Source organism: Rana temporaria, chromosome 13 (assembly GCF_905171775.1).
Source record: "Rana temporaria chromosome 13, aRanTem1.1, whole genome shotgun sequence".
In the NCBI taxonomy this organism is placed as follows: domain Eukaryota; kingdom Metazoa; phylum Chordata; class Amphibia; order Anura; family Ranidae; genus Rana; species Rana temporaria.
Window position 1 is genome coordinate 81,588,226 of NC_053501.1, and position 26,298 is coordinate 81,614,523.

Consider the following 26,298-nt stretch of genomic DNA (forward strand, 5'->3'; position numbering starts at 1 on the left):
CTTTCTCCTACCTTGACCTCGGCTTGCTTATTGGACTATTCTGATCTCACCTGCCCTTGACCTTTTTGGCTTGAACTTTGGACTACCTTGTTTATCTGAGCTTCCTTGACCACAGTCTGTTTCCTGGATTTCCCTGTGTTCCTACCAATCCTGCTTCCTGGACCTCCTGGAATTCCCTGCCGTGCTTCCAGCTATTTCCAAGCGGACTATTGCCTGGTTGTTCCTGTTTCACGCACCCAACCTTCACCTTCCCATCGGTACCGGTGCCTCCTGGTGCGTCTGTTCCCCTGTCCCCACTTCAGGGGGCGGACCGCGCCGGGTCGCAAAGGGAGCCACCCTCAGCATCTTGGCCTTGGTAAGTGTACTTTTGTTACTACCTGATAGTACCTGATAGTACAAACCAGCCCGATGTCCGAGGCCGACAGGGTGCGCTCGCCTTTTGAGACGCTATGCCAACAAGTCTCAGCCCTCACCGAAGCGGTACAAAAACTTCAGGAAGGCTATCTGCATATAGATGGTCGCTTGCAACAGATGAATGTCACCCCCGGATCCTCGACCGCCTCCGCGGCATTAGCTACAGGTCCTGCTTCTTCTCAACCCTCTTCTGCCTCTCCAGTGCTGGTAACTCACCCTGAACCTCGTGTGCCTACCCCGGAGCGATTCGCTGGCGACCGAAAGAAATTCTGGGCGTTTAAGAACGCTTGCTCCCTGTATCTGACTCTTCAACCCAGGACTTTTTGTTCAGAAGCTGTAAAGGTTGGTTTCGTGATCTCCCTCCTTGCAGATGAACCACAAGCTTTGGCCCATAGTTTGTTGGAACAAGGGAGCCCGATATTAGACACTATGGACACTTTCTTTGAACATTTATCTAAGTTATACGATGATCCTCTCCGTTCAGCTACCGCGGAACTTACCCTTCATCAACTAACTCAGGGGAGGAGACCCGTAGAGGACTACGTTGCTGACTTCCGTAAGTGGTCTGCTGATACAGGGTGGAATGAAACTGCCCTGAAATACCAGTTTCGCCAAGGGTTGTCGGAATCCCTCAAGGACGAGCTAGCCAGAGGTGACCCGCCTGCCACTCTGGAAGCCTTAATCCAATCGGCCACCCAGCTTGATCGACGCCTTCGAGAACGCCGGCAGGAACGCTTCCAGACATCCCGTCCTAATTGGATTCCGCCTAGATTCTCTCCGACTCCTCCACCTGCTCCAGTTCCACCTGTTGCTTCGTCTTCAGATCCAGAACCAATGCAGCTCGGTCTACTCCGGGCACCTCTCACCCCTGAAGAGAGACAACGTAGACGGCAGTCCAACCTCTGCCTGTATTGTGGCGCTGCAGGACATTTTCTTCGCACCTGTCCTATAAGACCCAGTAAGTCAAGACTACCATCTTTTTTCAATTGCCATATTTCCAACTTACCACAGACTTATGTTGTACTTTTTCTTTCTCTACAGCTCCCGCAGGGGGCGGTCCGGCTGCCAGCCATCGTTGACTCCGGGGCTTGCAGCTGCTTCCTTGATTTTGCCCTAGCCCAGAAGCTGCATGTCCCATACCGGCCAAAAAACTTTCAGTTACAGATTCACCTGGCAGACGGCTCTCTACCCCGCTCTGGATTAGTTACCATGGAAACTCTGCCCATCCACGCCATCTCCGACACCGGTCATCGAGAGTATCTGTGCTTGGACCTTATTCCTTCCCCTTTATTCCCTATTATTTTGGGTTTACCTTGGCTACAAGCGCATCAACCTTCTATAGACTGGCTCAAAAAAGACATCACATTCCCTTCTGCTTTCTGTTCTCAGCATTGTCTTCCTCCCGTTAAAGCCTCCTGCTCCACCTTGATATCTGCACCATCGGATCTTCAACACGTTCCTGCTGCATACTCAGACTTTAAGGATGTGTTCGATAAGCAACAGGCTGACCGCCTTCCCCCACATCGACCATACGATTGCCCCGTTGACTTACTTCCCGGTTCTAAAATCCAGTTTGGTCGAATCTTCCCACTCTCAGAGACTGAATTGGTGGCCCTAAAGGCCTATATCGATGAAAATTTAGGAAAAAGATTCATCTGCCCTTCGTCTTCCCCAGCCGGGGCTGGAATCTTTTTTGTTGAGAAAAAAGATGGTTCCCTCAGACCCTGTATTGATTACAGGGAGCTAAATAAAATCACCGTCAAAAATAGGTATCCTCTGCCCCTCATTCCGGAACTTTTTCAACGCTTCCGATCAGCCCAGATTTTCTCTAAGCTCGATCTCCGCGGGGCCTACAACCTCATTCGGATCAGGCACGGGGACGAATGGAAGACCGCTTTTAGATCAAGGTTCGGGCACTTTGAATACCTAGTAATGCCATTCGGCCTCTGCAACGCCCCTGCCACCTTCCAACATCTGGTAAATGACATTTTTCGCCAATATCTGGATGACTTTCTAGTCGTCTACTTGGACGACATCCTCATTTTTTCGGTATCACTCGAACTACATCGCACCCACGTTAGGAAGGTCTTGACTATCCTCAGAGAACACAAGCTTTATCTTAAAGCGGAAAAATGTGAGTTTGAGAAGACTACAATTCAGTTTTTGGGGTTCATCATTTCAACCGACGGTATATCCATGGATCCGCAAAAGGTCAAAGCAGTTCTGGATTGGCCAGCGCCAGTTGACAAGAAAGGGGTACAGCGTTTTATTGGCTTTGCCAACTTTTACCGAAGATTTATTGTTGGTTTCTCATCCATTGTGGCCCCTATCACCCGTCTTACTCACCAAGGTCATCGCTTCCATTGGTCCCGGGAAGCTCAAGAAGCATTCAAAAAGTTAAAAATCTTGTTCTCTTCAGCCCCTATCCTTAGGCATCCAGATCCAAGCTTGCCCTTTATCCTGGAGGTCGACGCTTCGGAGACGGCCATCGGTGCTATCCTGTCACAAAGGCAGGGACCCAAATCCTTGCTGCACCCCATAGCTTACGCTTCACGAAAACTAAATCTCTCGGAAAAAAATTATGATGTTGGGGACCGGGAACTGTTGGCCATTAAGTTCGCTCTAGAAGAGTGGAGGTACCTCTTAGAGGGAGCTCTTCACCCCATCTTGATCTTCACAGACCATAAAAACTTGGAATACCTGCGATCTGCCAAACGTCTGAGACCTAGACAAGCCCGTTGGGCCTTGTTCTTTGCCCGCTTCAACTTCCACATAACCTTCAGACCAGGATCTAAGAATGGAAAAGCTGACGCCCTATCCAGAATGTTCACCGAAACTCCTGACCAGTCAGAACCCAGTACCATTTTGACGTCCCAAAATTTCTTTCTGATTTCTCAGTTGGATCTACTTTCCTCTTTGAAGCCGGCTTCCACCCAAATTACCAACATACCCTCACTCTCTCTTGAAAGACGAGACGGTTTACTATGGTCTCGAGGCAAAATTTTTGTACCTGAACAAACGAGACAACTAGTACTGAGTATATTCCATGACCACAAACTAGCAGGCCATTTTGGAGCTCGGAAAACCGCAGAATTAGTTAGCCGCTCCTTTTGGTGGCCAAAGTGGAGGTCGGACTGTAAAGACTATGTAACTTCGTGTTCTCGGTGTCAGCGTTACAAAGGCCCAAACGCCAAATCCTGGGGTTTACTCAGGCCTCTTCCTGTCACTGAACGCCCCTGGGCGGACATTTCTATGGATTTTATTGTAGACTTACCACCTTCTGGAGGCTTTACTACAATCCTAGTAGTGGTCAACCGGCTGTCCAAATTTGCACACTTTGTGCCTATGATTGGCACACCCTCTGCAGCAGAAACCGCTAAAGTTTTCTTCAAAGAGATCGTGAAGCTCCATGGAACACCCAAAAGCATTGTTTCGGATAGAGGTGTACAATTTACATCTAAATTTTGGAAAGAACTTTGTAAATCTCTGGAGATTAAAACCTGCCTCTCATCAGCTTACCACCCGCAGTCCAATGGTCAGACAGAGAGGACCAACCAAACGTTGGAACAGTATCTCCGTTGCTTCTGCTCCTCGTCGCAAGATGACTGGTCGTCTTTGCTACCATCCGCAGAATTTGCGTATAACAATTCTCTACATTCATCCACTAACCAGACTCCATTTTGGGCTAACTATGGTTACCATCCTACTTTCCTTCCAAGTTCAATTCCCGAGATTCCCGTACCTGCTGTTCAAGAACATATAGTCGCTTTACAACAAAATTTTCAAAAACTTCAAAAAAACATGCAACAAGCCCAGGAAAATTACAAAAGATCCTACGATAAGGGAAAGAAGGAGTGTCCAGCTTTTAAAGTCAGGGAGAAGGTATGGCTATCGGCCACGAACTTTAGGTTACCCATTCCTTCTCGGAAACTAGGTCCCAGATTCATAGGCCCATTCGAAATTAAAAGAGTGATCAATCCTGTGGCTTTTTAACTAACATTACCAGGGTCATACAAGATCCACCCCGTATTCCACGCATCTCTGCTCAAACCCGTTATTCCAGACTCTTTTCCAGGAAGGGAGGAACTTCCACCTCCTCCAGTGGAGATTGAAGGTGAAAAAGAATTTGAGGTTGAATCTATTTTAGGTTGCCGGAAGAGAGGGAGACAACTCCAGTACCTTGTCAAGTGGAAGGGTTACCCGCCTGAAGACACCTCATGGGAACCTTCCAGAAATTTACATGCTCCTCGCCTGATCCGAATTTTTCACCGGGACCATCCGGAACTGATGGACAGTTTAGGCGTCCGGAGTCCGCCCCTAGGGAGGGGGCACTGTCAGGGCACTAATCCTTACCTGCCTTCCCGAACGGTACAATCGTGGCTGTTTGCGCCGCGCGCGCGTGCGTGGTGTTGGCGCGCGCGGGCGCGTGCATGGACGCGCAAGACCTATAGTTTCGTCCGGCCAATCAGAGCCCTGAGCGGGCTATTTAAACCTCTCCCTTTCCTGTGGCTAGTTGCTGGTTTGTCACAGCGTTTGTTTGGAGTGTTTCCTGGATCTTGAAAAAACCTTACCTGATCGTGTTCCTGTTTACCTGACCTTGGCTCTACTCTACCGGATTGCTGCTTTCTCCTACCTTGACCTCGGCTTGCTTATTGGACTATTCTGATCTCACCTGCCCTTGACCTTTTTGGCTTGAACTTTGGACTACCTTGTTTATCTGAGCTTCCTTGACCACAGTCTGTTTCCTGGATTTCCCTGTGTTCCTACCAATCCTGCTTCCTGCCATGCTTCCAGCTATTTCCAAGCGGACTATTGCCTGGTTGTTCCTGTTTCACGCACCCAACCTTCACCTTCCCATCGGTACCGGTGCCTCCTGGTGCGTCTGTTCCCCTGTCCCCACTTCAGGGGGCGGACCGCGCCGGGTCGCAAAGGGAGCCACCCTCGGCATCTTGGCCTTGGTAAGTGTACTTTTGTTACTACCTGATAGTACCTGATATAAACACACCTCAAAATCCACAAGGGATTACATCAAGAGGCGTAAACTGAAGGTTTTGCCATGGCCTTCACAATCTCCTGACCTCAACATAATTGAAAATCCATGGATAGACCTTAAAAGAGCAGTGTGTGACAGACAGCCCAGAAATCTCAAAGAACTGGAAGACTTTTGTAAGGAAGAATGGGCAAAGATACCTCAAACAGGAATTGAAAGACTCTTGGCTGGCTACAAAAAGCGTTTACAAGCTGTGATACTTGCCAAAGGGGGCAGTACAAGATATTAACTCTGCAGGGTGCCCAAACTTTTGCAGACGCCATTTTTTGTTTTCTGTAATTTTGAAAGTGGAAATGATGCAAATAAAATTTAACTTTTTTTGACATATTATAAGAATGTCTAATCTGTAATTTGATGCCTTTTGGAGATTTGTCCATCTTTCCTTGACTTCGTTATGCACATTAATACAAATTTTTACCTGGGGTGCCCAAATTTTCGATCCCCACTGTATGTATGTGTGTGTGTGTATATATATATATATATATATATATAATATAAAAACTGCCAGTACGCCACTAACTAACCTGCCTAATCTAGCTCTAATTCTCTTGCAGTGCATTATGGGCACTCCACGGCGCTCGAAATTGCAGCGAATGCTCCATATGTTTGGTTTGTTTGCGAGCAAACGAATACCCGATCAAGTCAAACTTGCATTCGATTCGAACATCGGGACCATCCACACCAACACATTTCATTCCAATAAAAAAAAAAATGGCTCAATCAGTTGGAGATTTTATCCCACCCAAAACTCTACAAATCTTCCGGGCTCTAGGACCCAGTCCAGGACTTGCCATATTACATCACACTACAAGCCAAAGAGACTGTGGAGATCCTCTTTGGTGTAGAAGCCACCTCTCCAGAAACCAGATCATTTATAGTAATACCTTTTAACCACTTCCAGACCCGCTCATGTACATATACGTCGGCATTTTAAAGATGGATATCTCGGTAACGGCAGCAGCTGCTGCCACAACCGAGGTATCCACCTTTAGTGCTAAGGGTCCTGTACACGATAACGGCGGTCTTCGCGGCGGATTCGCCGCGAGATCGCCGTTATCGGTGGCGGGAGAGGGGGCCCCCCGGTGGCGGGAGAGGGGACCCCCCGCCGCTCTCCCGCGCCCTCCGCCGCTTACCGTTGCCGTCGGTAGCGGCAGAGGCGATCGGGACTGTTCGGCAAGTGACTGGGGATGCGAGTGAGGGAAAAATGTCCTTCACCCGTCCCCATAGCTCTGCTGGGCGGAAGTGACGTCAAAACGTCAGTCCCGCCCAGCGTCTTAAAGAAACATTTTTTTTTTTGTCATTTGAAAAAATGACAGTTTCAAGTTTTTTTTTGTTGCATTTTAGTCTAAATATGAGATCTGAGGTCTTTTTGACCCCAGATCTCATATTTAAGAGGACCTGTCATGCTTTTTTCTTTTACAAGGGATGTTTACATTCCTTATAATAGGAATAAAAGTGATCAAATTTTTATTTTTATTTTTTTTCAGTGTAAAAAGTAATAAAATCAATAAAAATAAATAAGAAAACAAATTTTTTTTTTTTAAAGCGCCCCGTCCTGACGAGCTCGCGCGCAGAAGCGAACGCATATGCGAGTAGCGCCTGCATATGAAAACGGTGTTCAAATCACACAAGTGAGGTATCGCCGCGATCGTTGGAGCGAGAGCAATAATTCTAGCCCTACTCTGTAACTCCAAAAATGCAACCTATAGAATTTTTTAAACGTCGCCTATCGAGATTTTTAAGAGTAAAAGTTTGACGCCATGCCACGAGCGGGCGCAATTTTTAAGCGTGACATGTTGGGTATCATTTTACTCGGCGTAACATTATCTTTCACAATGTATAAAAAAATTGGGCCAAATTTATTGTTCTTTTATTTTTTAATTCAAAAAAAGTGCGCTTGTAAGACCGCTACGCAAATACGGTGTGACAAAAAGTATTGCAATGACCACTATTTTATTCTCGAGGGTGTTAGAAAAAAATATATAATGTTTGGGGGTTTTAAGTAATTTTCTAGCAGAAAAAACTGTTTTAGTCCTGCAAACACCAAATCTGAAAAACACCTAAGGTCCTTAAGTGATTAAAATAACAATACCAGTAAAATAACTATGGGTCAAGCGCTATCTTTCCACTTTCCTCAACTTTTGCACAAGAAACTGGGCTTGAAAAAAGAGCCTCTCACCAGACAGCATTATCTCCAACATAGGGCAAGCCACAACATAATGCCCCCATTGGTAACGTGCAAAGCAAGGTACTGGTGAACTTTCTTCATAGGAACTTTTCACATTTAAGTTCCTGGCAGGCTAAAGCACTCTTGCATCTTCCTGGGATCGCTGAGCTACACCTCCACTGGAGCTTTTGTCCCCCTGTTACTATAGGAAATGGGAAACATAATCAGTTGCCACTAGTTTCCATGAAAACTTGAACTCTAGGGTTGGAGGCTTCATCCCACTTAAAACTCTACAAAGCCACCAGGCTCCAGAACCAAGACCAAAACTTGCCGAACTCTGAGAAAATTGCCAATCCAGTTTTATTTCTACCAGATATACATCCTGGAGCCCTGCACCCTATATAGGTGAGCACCCTATATAGGTGAGAACCCTAGGTGAAACCCATACATTTCCTATACATACAATTATGCTCTAAATGCCTTTTTGTGCTGCAACATGACACTGGCTTGTCAAAATAAATGTGTGTGTGTTCATGTCTGTGCTTATATTTTTGAAACCCACAGTGTACACTCCTGGTGCACATTGGGGCCAATCTCCTTAGTGGTAGCAGTGACTTTTTCATGTAAAATAATAATAAGAAAGTAAAATACTTGTAAGAATAAAATCAGTCTAGTATAATTCTCCATTTTTCTGATTGGCATGATAGAGTGTGCATTTGACACACCCACTGATAAGTGATTTCCAGCATGTGTGTCATGAAACATTTATTTATTGTTTGTCCAGTGCCTGCATTATTTCAGTGAGCGTAAAGCATTGTGTGAGGACACTTTTTCCCGGATGGTAGTCAGAATTTTTAGTTACGTAGAATAGCAGTGCCAAGGGTTAAGTGGGTTAATACCATGTATCTTTTGCATTAGAGCCAAAGTTTCTTGACAGTACATGATCTGGCCAACAGAAGTCACCTGAAAACAAAGGACTATAGTAAAGAAGTGAAGTGCCTCCTTTTTTCTTCTTCTTTTTTTTAAATGTTTATTTATACTTAGCAGGAAACTGGTCCACATGAACCATAACACAAACATTACAGTAATTGCAACTTCTACATAAAAGACAAAGGTCATAAACATACATAGGAGGACGGCATATCAAGGGCACTATCTGACATCAAAAAGAGGTGATGACCTCTTCGCATGGGTTCCCACTCCGTCTTGTCCCCTTGTCCTCAGGAGCATATGTCTTGTCCGCCCTCTTTCGAGGGCCAAGATCTGGTGAGGAGCAATTGGCATGTAAGGGACCACGGGCACAGCCTCCCCTTTTTTACGTTTTCTAAGCGTTAGTCAATAGAGAAAGTAGTGTTAAAAGAGAGAGTAGTTGCCGCCGTAAAAGCGGCTAAAAGGGAAGTAGAGGAAAGTTGTGTGAGAGAGAAGTGTTAAGAGGAAGGAGGAGGAAGGGGGGGGGAAGGGGTAAAGAGGGGGGGAGTCTCAAGCATGGAGTCCACCAACCCCGGCAGCCGCCAGGTTCTAGTGGTCCTCTCCAGGAGGTCTTTCTGGCTACTAGTCTTCCAGTTAAGACATTGATATACATCTTCCGTTTCTGTCTAGGAGTCAACTCTGAGGGCTTGGCCCTCCGCCGAGTATTTAAAAGTGTTCCACAGCCTCCAGGTATGGGTGTATCGTTCAGTCCTGTCCTGTTTTGTCAGAGTCAAGTCTTCCATTGTATTAATGTCGTCCACCTTCCGCAGCCACATGGCCACCGTCGGTGGGTTTGGGGACCGCCAGCAAAGCGGAATACAAGCTTTTGCCGCGTCTAAGAGGTGTCTGAGTCTGACAACTGATTTCTTGTATGTTCGTGCTGGGGTTTCGTTTACGTGGAGGAGGAAGTACACTACCACAGGCTGTTGAAAGAATAACATGTCAATACCCACATAGACTTAATTAAATACATACATGTTGGTAATACATTAAACACAGCTGTAAATTTCTTACATTCTGCTTGTGTTTGTAAAAAATGCAGTATAGTTTTTATTGCTCTTTTCAACAAAACATTGTATTTTAAAACCGGTTACGTTTCAGGTAAAGCTTCTGGAATGGAAACTAGTGAGAGATTGAATCAGAAAGCAAAGCAGAAGAAGCATAAAGACCAAAAAGGAAGAGTAGATTTTATTCAAAAGAACATTGAGGTATGTTAATATTTTCTTTTAACACAAGTATAAATGGCAGAGGGTCTATAACAGGGATAAGCAATTAGCGGACCTCCAGATGTTGCCAAACTACAAGTCCCATGAGGCATAGCGAGACTCTGACAGCATCAAGCATGACACCCAGAGGCAGAGGCATGATGGGACTTGTAGTTTGGCAACAGCTGGAGGTCCGCTAATTGCTTATCCCTGGTCTATAATATATGGATTGCTGTAGGGCATTGGATGGCATTTAAGTGGTCTTGTAGAGGAAATGGGGGTCTGTGATGGCTGAAAGTTTCTATGAAAATCTATAGTGGGATCTATGTTGAGATATATTGTGACGGTATGCGAGGTGAGATACATAACTAAACACTAGTTTCAGTGCGAAACGCGTCAGCAGCCGGGTTTGATTTCATGTTGCTGTGACTTGTAGTGCTGTCCTTTTTTTTAACAAAGGCTGCAACTTGTTCAGAGTGCGGCTGTCCAGAAACAATTTTTGTTCCTGCTTTAAGATACATGATAATCGCTATATTTCACCTTGCATTCGTTCCTCACAAACTGTCCTATAAATGATGAAGCTATGCAATGCGATTATGCTTATATGAAAAGACGCATTTCTCTGTTTGCACAGGTCGCATATACTGCGTCTTGTCAGTCGCATTAAAAAACAGATGTGTGTTATTTCAGTGGATGGATAGCCACTCACAGCCCTGCTAGAGACACTGGTAGGGTGGTGATCCTAGTCAGGAATGATTGTGTAAACCCCACAAAACTACACCCCAGTACTATTAGGGTCATTTGCATCCATGGGGACACTCGGGACTACCAGACAGCGGTGGTTGAGGTTGATACCCCCTAGGGCAGTGTAACACATTCAGTGGGAATGGTACCTTCACTGCTTTATGAAGCTTTAGTGGGGAGAGATTTTCCCCATTTTTGAAATTTGTGGGAGAACAAAGGGAGGCTGGTAGATAGAGCTCCCGCTGCTGGGGAAGCATGGGAACTCTCACCAGATCCTTTTTGCCAAAGGTAAGGGGATACTATTGGTGGGATCGAGGAAGCCGGAGATCCTCTTCCTTTATCTGTCATGGCTGGGGAGCCGGAGGACCTGGAAGCTAGCTCTTATCCTGAGGGTAATGAACAGGAGACCCCTTCTCACCCTGACATTGAGAGTAGCCAAAATGTGGTACCTACTTGGCGGTCAGGAGAGAGGATTTTTTTTTCCGAGCAACTGCGAGAGACCACCCTCATGAGGGCCAGGGAAAATGTGAAGATGTTGGATGGGGAACCGGTGGATCCTAATTGGTTGGTGTCTTCCCCTGCATGACCATTTAAAAACAATTTATTGTATCGAGTGATAAAACATGGAGAGGACAAGGTAGACTAATTCCCAAACCCTTCCGCAGGGTGGTGCTAGACCTGGCCCATGGTCATGTAATGGGGGACATCTCAGTGTAAAAAATAACAGGGAGAGAATTGCCCAGAGATTTTTCTGGCCTGGGTTGCATGCAGATGTCAAGGAGTACTACGAATCGTGCCCTGAGTGCCAAATGTCGGCACCGTCGCCCCATTTTCGCAGCCCCCTTGTCCCTCTAATCAAGGTCCCCTTTGAGAGGATTGGCATGGACCTGGTGGGGCCGGTTGTGAAATCTGCCCAGGGTCACCAACATATTCTGGTGATCCTGGACTATGCAACGTGCTATCCTGAGGCCATACCCTTGCTCAACACCACCGCTAAGGCTATCTCCAAGGACCTGATCCAGGTGTTTAGTCGAGTGGGGATCCCAAAAGAGTTCTTAACGGATCAGGGCACCCCATTTATGTCCAGGGTTACCAAGGAACTGTGTAGATTATACAAAATCTCCCATCTCCGTACCTCTGTCTACGACCCCCAAACGGATGGTCTGGTCGAAAGATTTAATAAAACTTTGAAAAGTATGCTGAAAAAGGTGGGCGACAAAGATTTGAGAAGCTGGATTTTTTACTGCCATATTTCATGTTTGCCATACGTTAGCTTCCGCAGGCATCCACAGGTTATTTCCCCTAAGAGCTTTTGTATGGTAGGCATCCCAGGGGGCTTCGAGATGGCAAAGAAACGTGGGAAGGTGAGGCCACCCCATATAGAAGCATCATAGAGCATGTCTCCTTGATGGTAGATCATAAGCTCAATAATGGCATGCAATGCCAAGCTGTAGTTTCCAAAGCGAGCAAAGTCCTTTCTTGTATTAAGAGAGGTATGGGCTCCATAGAGAGAGAGAGAGATAATTGTGCCCCTGTACAAATCATTAGTAAGACCTCATCTGGAATATGCAGTTCCGTTTTGGGCTCCAGTTCCCAAGAAGGATATTGGGGAACTGGAGAAAGTGCAGAGAAGGGCAACCAAACTGATAAGAGGCATGGAGGAGCTCAACTATGAGGAAAGATTAGAGGAACTGAATTTATTCACTCTTGAGAAGAGGAGATTAAGGGGAGATATAATCAACATGTACAAATATATAAGGGGTCCATATATTGAACCTGAGTTATTCAGTTTACGGTCAACACTGAGGACAAGTGGGCACTCTTTACATCTAGAGGAAAAGAGATTTCACCTCCAAATACGGAAAGGTTTCTTCACAGTAAGAGCTGTGAAAATGTGGAATAGACTCCCTGCAGAGGTGGTTCTGGCCAGCTCAGTAAAGTGCTTTAACCTCCCTAGCGGTATGATTATTTCAGATTTTAGGTGCTGAAAGCGGTACCATTATTTGCAAGGAATCTTGGCGTTATATACTGTAGGCCTGTAATTTTTAGGAATAATTCACCTAAATCTGACCAAACAAGAGTCTAGTAGGCATCCCGGGTATGAATTTTTTTTAAAAACAAAATTATAATATAATAAATAATTATAACAAATAATAATATAATTATAATAAAAATTATTCAATAATGAAATCAACTCAAAATCACTGAAATTTGCTCAGTTGCAGAATTGTTGCTGTCATTACTTTTATTTTTTTAATGACGAATTTCCCCACAAATCGCTATCGCACAATTCTGCAAGTGATTATAATTTATTATCGCTGTTTTCTAGCTGCTCTAAAACCATTTTTGACATAAAGGGACACTTTTGGTTGCTATGGACAATCTACAGTTTGCAGGCAGAAAGAACGGTTTTTATTATATAAAATAACATGTAGGGCACTGGGCAGACCACTAGGGACAAGAGAGGTGTGTATTTTTTACATACAGTACTGTAATCTATAAGATTACAGTATACTGTATGTAAGGTGTTTGTTTACCTTTTTGAATTTGGCGCAGATCTCCGCCCCCGTGCGTCGTAATGTCGCAGGGAACGGAGATCGGCGGCACACAGAGGCACTGTGTGAATCAAGCGAGCACCCGCTCGCTCACACCGCGCGGTGGCATGGCTGGATCCAGGGACAAGGTAAGTAAACCATGCCTGTGCATTCAGCGAGGCGAGCCCGAGTCTGACTCGGTGTTACCGATCGCAGCACAGAAATGTAACCCCGAGTCAGACTCTGGAATACCGCCAGGGGGGTTAAGAAAGGCCTGGATACTTTCCTAAATGTACATAATATAACTGTAGCAAATTGGATCATGCTTTGCTGTTTTTTTTTGCCTTCCTCTGGATCAACTGTGCGTATAGAATTGGGTATATGTGATTGTACGATATTATTATTATTTTATTTCTTATGGTTGAACTTGATGGACTTGTGTCTTTTTTCAACCTGACGAACTATGCAACTATGAATCGCAGCTGTCCCGCCCCTGGTACGAGAACATATGGAGCAAGCCCAGGAGGCCCAGAGCAGGGTGGCAAGGTCCGTACTTTCAGCCCTGTGGACAGAGTGTTGGTACTGGATCCCACGGTGGAAAGTAAGTTCCTAGCCAAGTGGCAGGGTCCCTTTGAGGTTGACAAAAGGGTGCGGGAGGTAAACTACAAAGTCTGCCAACCAGAGAAAAGGAAATCGCACCAAATTCATCATGTGAATCTCTTAAAGCCCTGAAAGGCCAGAGAGACTTTACTGGTCGCATCCCCGCCTCCAACAGACTGGGTACTGGTGACACCTGACGTCCCCATAACGGATTCCCTATCCGTGGAAACAACAAAATTACGTTAGGACATTTGTGCACAAAAATAGAGACTTTTCCTCCCCTTACCCGGATTGACCAATGTGATCCAGCATGACAATGATGGAACCAGGGGTTCGGGTAAATGTAAAGCCGTATAGAATCCCAGAGGCCAGGCGAGAGGGATTAAAAAAGAAATCAAAAATATGTTAGAGTTGGACGTGATAGAGTGCCCAGTGAGTGTTCGAGCCTCATAGTGCTGGTCCCAAAACCTGATGGCACTATCAGGTTTTGTAATGTTTTTAGGAAACTCAACAGTGTGTCCAAGTTCGACGCTTACCCGATGCCTCTCGTTGACGAACTCGTGAACAGGTAGGGACAGGCTCGCTACATAACAACCCTAGACCTAATGAAAGGCTATTGGCAAATACCACTAACTGAGTCGGCCGAGGAGAAGACCGCCTTTTCCACTCCTGAGGGCTCGTTTCAGTACAAGTGAATGCCTTTTGGTCTGCATGGAGCCCAGTGGCGGAACTACCGCCATAGCGACCCACGCGGACGCTATGGGGCCCGCAGCCGAGTGAGGATCAGGGGGGCCTGGCAGGAACGTCGTTCCCGTTAGCAGCCGTGGCTGCTTACACATACACTGCTCCAGGCACGCTCTGCCAATGAGAGCACACTGCGGAGGGATCTCCCAGAGACTCCACAGCTCTGACACAGCCGAAGGGAGACCGGGGATGCAGAAGATTTAATTTCCTGCCTCTGTGCCGTGCCGATTTCTGAAAATGAGGTCAGGTAGGTGGAGAAGCATGGCTTTCTATGTGGAGGAAGGAGGGTGTGAGAATTCCTGCCTGGGGGAGATTCTTTTGGTGGGGAGGTTAAGGAAAGGGGGTGGGTTTGGTTTTAGAGAAGGTCCCCCCTGTAAGTTTCCTGTAGAGAAGTTTACAGGGGGTGGTTATTGGCAGGGATTTGGTTCTGGGTGGGAAGTTTGTTGAATGAAGGGAGATATTATTTAGCATTAGAAATGAGGGAGATATGTTTGCCTTGAGGTGTGATCAGAGACAGGGGGGTTAATATTGTGGAGATATATGAGGGAGGGTGGTGTTTTGCAGTGGGGAGTTTTGCTTGTGGGTGGGGGGTTCTTAAGCAGTAGAGGGGGGGGGGGGATTTTTTCCTTTAGTTCACACTGATGTGGCTCTGCAAGGTGTATTTTGTGTGGGTATTAAGGATGAGCTCTGGCGTGTTCGCATAGAACATGTGCAGAGCCCGCCAGGAAGTCGGCACCCGCGCTGCGTTAATCACAGCCAGGCAGACATTGTCCCGATGCTCGGCTGCAGAGATCGGGAAATGTCTGCCTGGCTGTGATTAGCGCCGCACGGGTGCCGACTTCCTGGCGGGCTCTACACATGTTCTATGCGAACACGCCGGAGCTCATCCTTAGTGGGCATGGCAGCCCATTTATACTGTGTGGGCTGCTGTGTCTCCTTAAATACAAAGAAAGGGTCTATAGGACCCTCCATCATTTCTGGAGTCACAGCCCGCACAGGAATCGCAAATGCAGAGCAGTCTCCAGTGTGAGTGTGATTTCTAGTGTGTGCAGCATGCCATTAGGATTAAGGGCCGGTCATACTGCTGCAATGCGGGAACCCTGCAAATCCACTGGGGGTTCCCACATCGCATGTCTCCTGTCGGCAGTTCACACTGCCCCATATGAACTGCTGGGAGTGCCAATTAAAACTTAATGGCACCCCCAAATCAGTTCGCATATTGCAGTGCGATCTGCAAATTCGGACAGGGATTGAATCACATGGGTGTGAACACCCAGGGCTCAAGTCCGTTCCTTTACTTTTTCCACAGCAGGAATGCCGTTCTCATTGTCAAGGTGCACCGACCTCCCCTACCTCGGTCCTCCTATTCCTCCTCCTCCAGTGGCCGCTGTTACAAAGTCCCAGCTCTAGTGATGGGTGAACACTGATCCATTGGCAAATTGAATCAGTGTGATGTAAATTATAGGAGCCGGGACTTTGTTACAGCGGCCACTGGAGAAGGAGGAGGTGGACTGAGGGAGGGGAGGGCGGGATCGCGCTGGGATATTCAAATCCCAGATTCAGACACATGCCGGGCTTCATTGCTAGACACAGATCAGGCTGCATTGCTGCACACTGATCGGGCTGCATTTGATGGACACTGGCAAGGCTGCATTTGATAGGCACTGGTAAGACTGCATTGATGGGCACTGGTAAGACTGCATTGATGGGCACTGGTGAGGCCATATTTGGTGGGCACTGGCAAGGCTGCATTTGATGGGCACTGGCTAGGCTGCATTTGATGGACACTGGCAAGGCTGCATTTCATGGGCGCTGATCAGGTTGCATTTCATGGGCACTGATCAAGCTGCATTTCATGGGCACTGGTAAGGTTGCATTTGATGGGCACTGATCAGGTTGCATTTGATGGGCACTGGCAAGGCTGCATTGATGGGCACTGATCAAGCTGCATTTGATGGGCACTGATCAAGCTGCATTTGATGGGCACTGGAAAGGCGGTAAGGCTGCATTTGATGGGCACTGATCACGCTGAATTGTATGCACACTGGTAAGGCTGCAATAATGGGGCACTGATCATGCTGCATTTGATGGGCACTGGCAAGGCTGCATTGATGGGCACTAATCAGGCTGCATTTCATGGGCACTGAGGAGTGAGTGGCCCAGGGCCTGGGCCCCACTTTGCACAATCAATACAGGCAGCCTGAGGAGAGGGGCCACAAGCCGGCATACTCACTCAGCAATCCCAAACTTACTCTTCTGCACAGATTAACACATGTGTGCAGACGCATTGGGGTAGCAGGGGTCCCACACATTGGAGCCTGCATAGAAATATAGTGCAGAAGGAGTCCCAGTTGTTGCAACTTGTTTTAGAAATTCCCTGCGAGGGAACCATTATCACACAGTGTGGTGTGTTTTATTGTTAGTATAGCATACAGATTAAATTATTTTGTTGTTGCATCTGTGCTATATTTATTTGTTTAATGCATGTGAATGAAATGTGTCCTCAACTCATAAACTGGCACTTCACAATAAATATTGCAGTTTATTCATTAAAAAAGTAGTACATAAAACATACATATACTGTATGTATGTATGTATGTATGCATATATATATATATATATATATATATATATATATATATATATATATATATATAAATTGCTGCTCAAGAAAAAAATACAGTTTTTTAAAAGTTTTTTTTCCATTGATACATGTTCCCTGGGACAAGACCCGGGTTCTCAAAGACGTTTTCCAACAATAACTTGCATATTGGTCTTTAAAATGAGCACTTTTGAATTCGTAAAGTTCGAGCCCCATAGACTTCAATGGGGTTCTAAATGTTCGCGCAAACGATCGGTCTGTTCGAACGTTCTGGTGTGAACCGAACGCGGGTATGTTCGGCTCATCCCTAGACACAGGTCACGCTGTATGGGGCACAGGTCACGCTTCATTGGGCACAGGTCACACTGTATGGGGCACAGGTCACGCTGTATGGGGCACAGGTCACGCTGTATGGGGCACAGGTCACGCTGTATGGGGCACAGGTCACGCTGCATTGACACTAGGGCGGCTCGGGGGACCCCATACAACATTTTGCTATGGGGCCCTGTGATTTCTAGTTACGCCCCTGATGGAGCCCCTACATTGTTCCAGCAAATGATGGACAAAACTTTGAGACCGCTTCTCTTGTATGCGGCTGCTTACTTGGACGATGTTATTATCCACAGCCCAGATTGGGAATCGCACCTGCGCCGAGTACAAGCAGGGGTAGACTCCCTTAGGAAGGCTTATTTCACCTTGCATTCGTTCCACTGTAAGGGACTGAACCAAAATCTGGCCCGGTTTTTTCAGCCTCTGTGGCAGACTGGGTTCCAGTCCGGATGTTCTGGTCCACTGGAGTCCACACTCAGCTGGACTTTAAAAGACCAGGAAGAGAGCAAAGCAGTGCTCTGGCCTGAGACTCAGAAGGGAATCTGAGTGAGAGGAGCTCTGTTTGTTGGATTGAAAAACAAAGGTTTGCTTTACCTTGTGTTTTGTGGGTGACAATTGCAAACCACTTGTAAATAAAGCTGGCAACATGCCAGGTTTGAAAGAAACCTGGCATGTTGCCTGTACCTGTACGCTGTGGCCTGTACGCTGACCTTTATTCTGAGAAAAGGTGATCCTCACGAGCTAATCTCCCACTATATATATATCAATTAAAGCACATGGAACAGATGTCATACACCTACGGATCCAAAAAGAATTAAGCTCTGTCATTTCAAAGCCATTTTTTCTAATTTTTAGGGACTCTTTAATGACTGGCATAGTACCACTGGACTGGCGTAAGTCCAACTTTTAAAAAGGAATGAAAGTCTTTACCAAGTAACTACAGACCTGTTAGTTTAACTTCTATAGTTGGGAAGATACTGGAGAGTTATTTGTTTCTACAAGCTATTTGTTTCTACCAAATATTCTATTTTCTCAATACATGAACATTTCATCTATGGTTTGATTCATTACTTTGTCCCCATGTAGCCCACTGTTTCATTTAAAGTCCCAAATTCCCTTTGTTGCAATTTTCCGCATTTGGGATGGAGATATAGTATGGATGTAATCTCATATAAAGTCCAGACACAAGGATGGAGATGCATCACAGAGGTATTCTCATTTAAAGTCCCAAACACCTTCGGGTGGTCCCCCTTTTTTTCTTATCGGAGAGTTTAATAAAAGACCACATAGAAAAAGACCCCATTCAGAGAGTAGTGGTTAATCAATTATACTCTAAATGGTCTAAGATTATCAGTGGTTGTACCCCAAGGTTCAGTGTCGGGACCCTTGCTTTTTCATATCTTTATAAATGATATTGGGTCTGGGATTAAAAGTACAATTTCAGTCTTTGCAGATGACACCAAGCTGTGCAGTGGAATAACGTCCTCACAGGATGTCTCCATCTTACAAGCTGACCTCAATGCACTGATTAATTGGGCAACTGTTTGGCAGATTCGGTTCAATGTTGAAAAATATAAAGTTATGCACTTACGGGTAAAAATATGCATGCATTGGGGGGGGGGGGGGGGGTACAGCTGGATGAATTAATGGTGGAGAAGAATCTGGGGGTTCTGGTAGATCAAAAGCTTAATAACGGCATGCCATGTCAAGCAGCAGTTTCCAAAGCGAGCAAGGTCCTTTCTTCTATAAAGAGAGGTATGGATTGCAGAGAGAAAGGCAAAAGAATATTGGGGAACTGGAGTAAGTGCTGAGAAGAGCAACCAAACCGATAAGAGGCATGGAGGAGCTGAGCTATGAGAAAAGATTAGCTGAACTGAATTTATTCTCTCTTGAGAAGAGGAGATTAAGGAGAGATATGATCAACCTATATACATAAGTAGCCCATATAGTGAACTTGAAATAGAGTTATTGACCTAAAGGTCATCACAGAGGACAAGGGGGCACTCTTTACATCTGCAGAAAAAGCGATTTAATCTCCAAATACCGAAAGGCTTCTTCACAGTAAGAGCTGTAAAAATGTGGAATAGAATCCCTCAAAATCTAGTTTTTGCCAGCTCAGGAGAATGTTTTAACCACTTGCCGACTTCTGCATGCCGATATACGTCAGTGGTCGGCTGCCCCCTTTAAATTGCGGAATTGTGGGCACGTGCGTGCGTGCACGTGCAGCAGAATGGGGAGATTCCTATGTAAACAAGGCATTTCCCTGTTCTGCCTAGCAACATGACAAGGATCTACTGCTCCCTGTCACTGGGAGCAGTGATCTCTGTCATGTTGTAGTGAGCCCACCCCCCCCTACAGTTAGAATCAATCACTCCCTAGGATACACTTAACCCCTTGATCGTCCCCTAGTGTTCAACCCCTTTCCCTGCCAGTGTAATTTACAAAGTAATCAGTGCATTTTTTTATGCACTGATCACTGTATAAATGACAATGGTGTCAAAAGTGTCCGATGTGTCGGCCATAATGTCACAGTCACGATAAAAATCGTTGATCGCCACCATTACTAATAAAAAAATAATAATACAAATGCCATAAATTTATCCCCTATTTTGGAGACGCTATAACTTTTGCGCAAACCAATCAATATACACAATTTTTTTTACCAAAAATATGTAGAGGAATACATATCGACCTAAACTGTGGAAGACATATTTTTTTTATAAAATAGGAGGCGGGACTTTGTATTAAAGAGGCCGCTGAGAAAACGCTTATTGCGATTTTTATTTTTATTTTTATTTTTTACAAAAAATTTGTAGAAGAATACATATCGGCCTAAACTGAGAAAGAAATCAATTTTTTTTATATATATTTTTTTCTGGAATATTTATTATAACAAAAAGTAAAAAATATATTTTTTTTTTCAAAATTCCAGCTCTTTTTTTGTTTATAGCACAACATTTTTTAACCGCAGAGGTGATCAAATACCTCCAAAAGAAAGCTCTATTTGTGGGGGAAAAAAAGACGTTAATTGTCAGTTAAATCAACACAGTATAGAGAAATTGGGTCTAAGGTCCCCAAACCAAAGAGCCAAGTAAGAGGGGGGCACGGTTGGACTATTGCTGTACTGATAAAATAAATATCAATTATACAAATGCAAATGTAAAACACGAAAAATATTTTATTGAATACAACATCAAAAAGGTTACAGGCTTAAAATAGTGACGACCGTACATAACACTAGTAAACTTGTCCCCAAAGGGGAAGAAGACGGTGCATTGAGGGTCACGACAATCATCTTGACTAGTTTTGCAGCAAAAGCCGCTTCATCAGAAGCATGTCTAAAATTGAATTAACAAATATTCAATGGTTATACATTGAGGAAAACTACAATTTGTAGATTGGGGAACAAGGGATCAGCTGCTTACCTAAAAAAAAAACGCGGGCAAGGGCAAACGGGGGTCACCAGGCAAGGTCCCATGCGGCGACCAGGAGGCGCACATATGTGGATGTACCTACTTGCCAAATATGTAAGGTAAAGGAAGTGGTTAATATCTAGAACCCGGACCTTGGACTAGTGGGGAGTGCACAAACACATGTGATATCGACCAGTGATGAGAGTGTGGAATTGTGTGGTGGTGTGGGTGAGAAAAAGAAGTAGAGGGAGGAAAGGAAAAAGAGGGAGTGAGCAGGAAAGAAGGGGAGGGAGAAGGGAAGGGAGAGAGAAGGGGGAAGGGAGTGGGGGGGGGTGAAGGAAACAAAAAAAAGGGGGAAGAAGGGGGGGAAAGAGAAGTAAGGGATGAACAGGGAACATGGAGGGAAGAGAAAAAGGAGAAGAGAATATAAAAAGTGTACCTTGGATACAAAGAAGATATATGGTGCATGAAAGGGGTCCCGGGAGCAGGATCCCAACTGGAACAGGTGCTGAAGAGCACATGTAAACTCAGCGAGAAATGTTAAGAGAAATGAAGTATGTAAAGGAGAGGGACCACATAGAATCCCAGGGTGGCGTCAGGGTAGTGACGCCAGCACAATGACACCTGGATGAAAGAAAATAATGTGTAAATTCGGGGGTTGTATATAAACATACATGTGTAAATAAGGGTGATAGTGAATAAAAATAGAGGAGTGGGGAGGAGGGGGTGACCAGGGTTAATAACTAGAAGGCTATAAAAGGAGGCTAGAGATAACTTACTGTGGGCTGGATAGAGCCACAGCGATCCCGGAAACTGGCATTCATTGCGCTGGAAGGAGGAGAGTCCTGCTTATATGCACCCTATCCGGCAGCGCTGACACAGGTGAACAATCACCGTTATGCAGCGTCGCCGGATCTGGCCGCCCGCACGGCAGCAGTGCGGTAAGTTTGCGCATGCGCCGTGAGCCAGTATCCCACGGTGTGAGGGCGGAAGCCCACACAGGGACACGTCCAGGCGAGGTACAGCCCCGAGAGGCGGGACTGATTGACCTCAACAGGGCGGTCACCTGGTCGGCCCTGGGAGACAGCCCGGAGAAGCCCAGTCCCACCCATAAAAGGCGGCTGAGTCCGATTTGATTGAAAATTGAAAAAATCTTCAGCACCTGTTTCAGTTGGGAACCTGCTCCCGGGACCCCTTTAATGCACCATATATCTTCTTTGTATCCAAGGTACACTTTTTATATTCTCTACTCCTTTTTCTCTTCCCTCTGTGCTCCCTGTTTATCCCTTACTTATCTTCCCCCCCCCTTTGTTTTATTCCTTCACCCCCCCCCACTCCCTTACCCAGGGCTGGTGCAAGGATTTTTGACACCCTAGGCGAAGCCTCATTTTGCCGCCCCCCCCATTCGCTCCTCCGCTCACTGAGATTTTTGCGGTGCCTCTTCACCTATACTTAAGCCATGGTCCACATGCATGCACCTGTGCCCCTGGACCTGGCCCAAAGACAACTAGAGGATGGCACCGGCTCACTTCCTCACGCCAGCTGTGGTCCACAGACTAGAGCAGTATACAGAGAGGCTAAGGCCCCTTTCACACTTGCGGACCATATGTACGCTTTCTTATCCATCTGTTTGCGAATGAAAAAGGGACATATATTGATCCCCATGAGATCACGGGTGTCAGCGGATAAACATCCACTGACACCCTATAATTTTGGATAAAGTGACAAGTGCTTTTGCGCTAAAATGGATCCTAAATGAGTGAATCCACCAAAAATATATAGTGCAGCAAAACCTAATTATGTTTACATGACATAAAACAGGAATATAAATAAATGGTGATTCTGCGCAACATATCACACTAATAGAATAGTGATATCACATAAGCAAGATAAATGTAAGAGCTGACAAATAATCAGCATATAGTATTAAATGCAAGGAGAATAGTGAGTCCAAATATAAATATATATATACTCAAATAGTGAATAATGAGTCCATTTTCTTTTAATGTAAGTGCAGGTTTTTCCTCAATAAACATATTTTACCTGCACCAAACGTTACCTCACTATGGGAGTCCCCTCTCTCTCTCTCTCTTATAACCCACATCATCCATCTGGTTTTGAGGAGCATCTGTCCCAATTAAGGAAGGATCCATCAGATCAAGAGAGGAAACATCAGGGACCACCCATAGAAGGCTGCGAGTGACCTGTACATCAATGCCCATTTAGGAGGGCTGAGAGGTAAGAGTCCCGGGAGCTCAGCCAGGGATCTGGTTTATCTTCTATCACACGGCCGTGCACTCACACCATAGAGCTGGTGCTCACCTTCATCCAGTACATTCAGAATATCTGCCCTGACAGCTGATTTGTGTTTACTATTGGGATTGAACTTCCATTCCGTTTTTTTTGCACAATATTCTTTATATATTTTTGCACATTCGCCTTATGAGTATTATATATTTTGGACTCATTATTCACTATTTGAGTATATATATATTTATATTTGGACTCACTATTCTCCTTGCATTTAATACTATATGCTGATTATTTGTCAGCTCTTACATTTATCTTGCTTATGTGATATCACTATTCTATTAGTGTGATATGTTGCGCAGAATCACCATTTATTTATAACCCTATAATTTTCCGCCTCCGCAAAGATCCGATTTTGCAGACGGAAGAATGCCCTATTTTTTCTTCCGTCTGCGGATCGGATAAATACATTCACACACACGGTCCGTGTTCATCCGATTCCCCCAAAGGGGAGAGCGGAGAAAAGACAGGGCGGTCCCTGCACAGTGTGCGGAGGCCGCCCTGTCATCCGACAGCTCAGCGGGGATTAACGGAGCGATCCCCTCTGAGCTTACGGAGCACACGGAGGCGGATCATTACTGATCCACTCCGTGTGAAAGGGGCCTAACTATGTAACTGCCTGTCTGTACGAGCAACAGATACACTGACAATGCTTTACAGGTTCTTACTAGAAACAATAATAAATGCAAATTTTTTGACCTGCAAAAAAAATCTGCATTTATTTATTTTACAAAAGTGAATTTGAACGTCCACACCTCAGATCACCCCATCACTGTATCATCCTGAACACCTGTTCCCCTCTGCACCCCCCCCCACCTTTGTTCCCCTTAAACCACTCAACACACACATATCAGTTCCTATATGTACCCCCCTGCACATCTGCCCCCCCCACACACACCAGATCCCCCTCTGTACCCCCCCACCAGTTCCCCCTCTGCCCCCCCCCACACACACACCAGCTCCCTCTCTGTACCCCCCGCACATCCCCCCACACCAGTTCCCTCTCTGTACCCCCCCCACACACACCAGATCCCCCTCTGTACCCCCACACACACCAGTTCCCCCTCTGCCCCCCCCCACACACACCAGTTCCCTCTCTGTACCCCCCCACACACACCAGATCCCCCTCTGCCCCCCCCCACACACACCAGTTCCCTCTCTGTACCCCCACGTGCACACACACACACCAGATCCCCCTCTGTACCCCCCACAACCCCCCCCCCACAAACACACCAGTTCCCCAGACCCCCACTGTACCCCAACCCCCCCCCCCCCCACACATATATCTTTTCACCCTCTGTACACACAATGCACTTTAAACTTAACAGCAAATTCCATTTTTTTATTTCATGTGACTGGGTGCAGAGTGTGCTGCCTGTGCTTTCAGTAAATACCTGAGCCAGCCGCGGTGAAGGCTTTACTGAAGGAGAGCGATGCAGCTGCTGCTGCTGCCAGTCCTCTCCTCTCCTGTCTGTCTGCCTGTCCTCCGCAGCCGCTCCTCTCAACAGACCCCCGAGCGCCCAGGAGGAGGGGGGATCGGATATCACGGCAAGCCCGGACTGCAGCACTTCCGGCCGGCTGCTCCTTGTCGTCCCGGCTCTCACCCCTCATCATCTCACTGCCGCTGCTACGGACCTACGGTGGCACTGCAGGCTTGGGATAGAGTGGCGAAAGTGATGTCTTCACCGCCGGCGCAACCGCCCCCCTAGCGCGCCATAAAGCATGTTTTTAAAAAATACAGATACTGGAGGTATTTTAATACTCCGACTCGAGTGGCTTCGGATTTTGCCGCCTCCCCCTACCCTGGCGCTCTAGGCAGCCGCCTAACTTGCCTATGCCTAGCGCCGGCCCTGCCCTTACCCCTTCCTTCCCTTCTTTGTTGCTCACTCCCTCTTTTTCCTTTCCTCCCTCTACTTCCTTTTCTCACCCACACCACCACACAATTCCACACTCTCATCACTGGTCGATATCACGTGTGTTTGTGCACCGGGTTCTAGATATTAACCACTTCCTTTACCTTACATATTTGGCAAGTAGGTACATCCACATATGTGTGCCTTCTGGTCGCGGCATGGGACCTTGCCTGGTGATCCCCGGTTGCCCTTGCCCCCGAGGTTTTTTAGGTAAGCAGCTGAGCCCTTGTTCCCCAATCTACATATTGTAGTTTTCCTCAATGTATAACCATTGATTGTTTGTCAATTCAATTTTAGACATGCTTCTAATGAAGCGTTTTTTGCCGCGAAACTAGTCAAGATGATTGTCGTGACCCTCAATGCACCGTCTTCTTCCCCTTTGGGGACAAGTTTACTGGTGTTATGTACGGTCGTCACTATTTTAAGCCTGTAACCTTTTTGATGTTGTATTCAATAAAATATTTTTTGTGTTTTATATTTGCATTTGTATAATTGATATTTATTTTATCAGTACCGCAATAGTCCAACCGTGCCCCCCCTCTTACTTGGCTCTTTGGTTTGGGGACCTTAGACCCAATTTCGCTATACTAAATCTATGGATGATGGTACACTTTATTATATTATTTATGTATTCTTATTTTAGAGCAGGGCCGGCCCTATGATGGGACCGGGTGGTACCAGGCGGCACCTTTTGGGGAGCGGCATACTGACGCTCGCCAGCCCATTCTGCCTGCTCCGCTGCCTGTGAGGAGTCAGCGAGTGAGCGGCGCCGCTGCCTGTGAGGAGCCGCGCTGTTACTGGTGACAGGAGCGGGCGGGCAATCAGGACAAAGACACTGAAAGCGGGGGGGGGGGGGTTGGGGAGCAGTCAGACAGTGAGCGGCGCCGCTGCCTCGAGGAGCCGCGCTGTTACTGGTGACAGGAGCGGGCGATCAGGATACTGAAAGCGGGGGGGGGGGGGTGAGCAGTCAGACAATGAGCGGCGCCGCTGCCTTGAGGAGCCCGGCGCCGCTCCTTAAACTGGTGAGAGGAGCGGGCGGGCAGGGCAATGAAAGGAGGAGGGGAGGGGGGTTCTTTAGCAGTCAGCAAGCCGCTGCCTTGAGGAGCCCGGCGCCGCTGCTAAAACTGGTGAGAGGAGCGGGCGGGCAGGACAATGAAAGGGGGAGGGGTTCTTTAGCAGTCAGCAAGCCGCTGCCTTGAGGAGCCGCGCTGTTACTGGTGACAGGAACGGGCCGGCGATCAGGACACTGAAAACGGGGGGGGGGATTGGGGAGCAGTCAGCCAGTCAGCGGCACCACTGCCTT

The 26,298-nt window shown here is 46.4% G+C and overlaps 1 protein-coding gene across 3 annotated transcripts in view; it reads left to right on the plus strand.

Moving 5' to 3' along the window:
• The window catches only part of FSIP1 (fibrous sheath interacting protein 1), a 393,370-nt gene that overhangs the window by 204,788 nt on the left and 162,284 nt on the right, over positions 1–26,298 (plus strand). For all 3 annotated transcript variants that reach the window (XM_040332131.1, XM_040332133.1, XM_040332132.1), the window contains exon 7: positions 9,702–9,808. In XM_040332131.1, the coding sequence (XP_040188065.1) occupies positions 9,702–9,808 (107 nt within the window). The remainder of the gene's footprint in view (positions 1–9,701; positions 9,809–26,298) is intronic.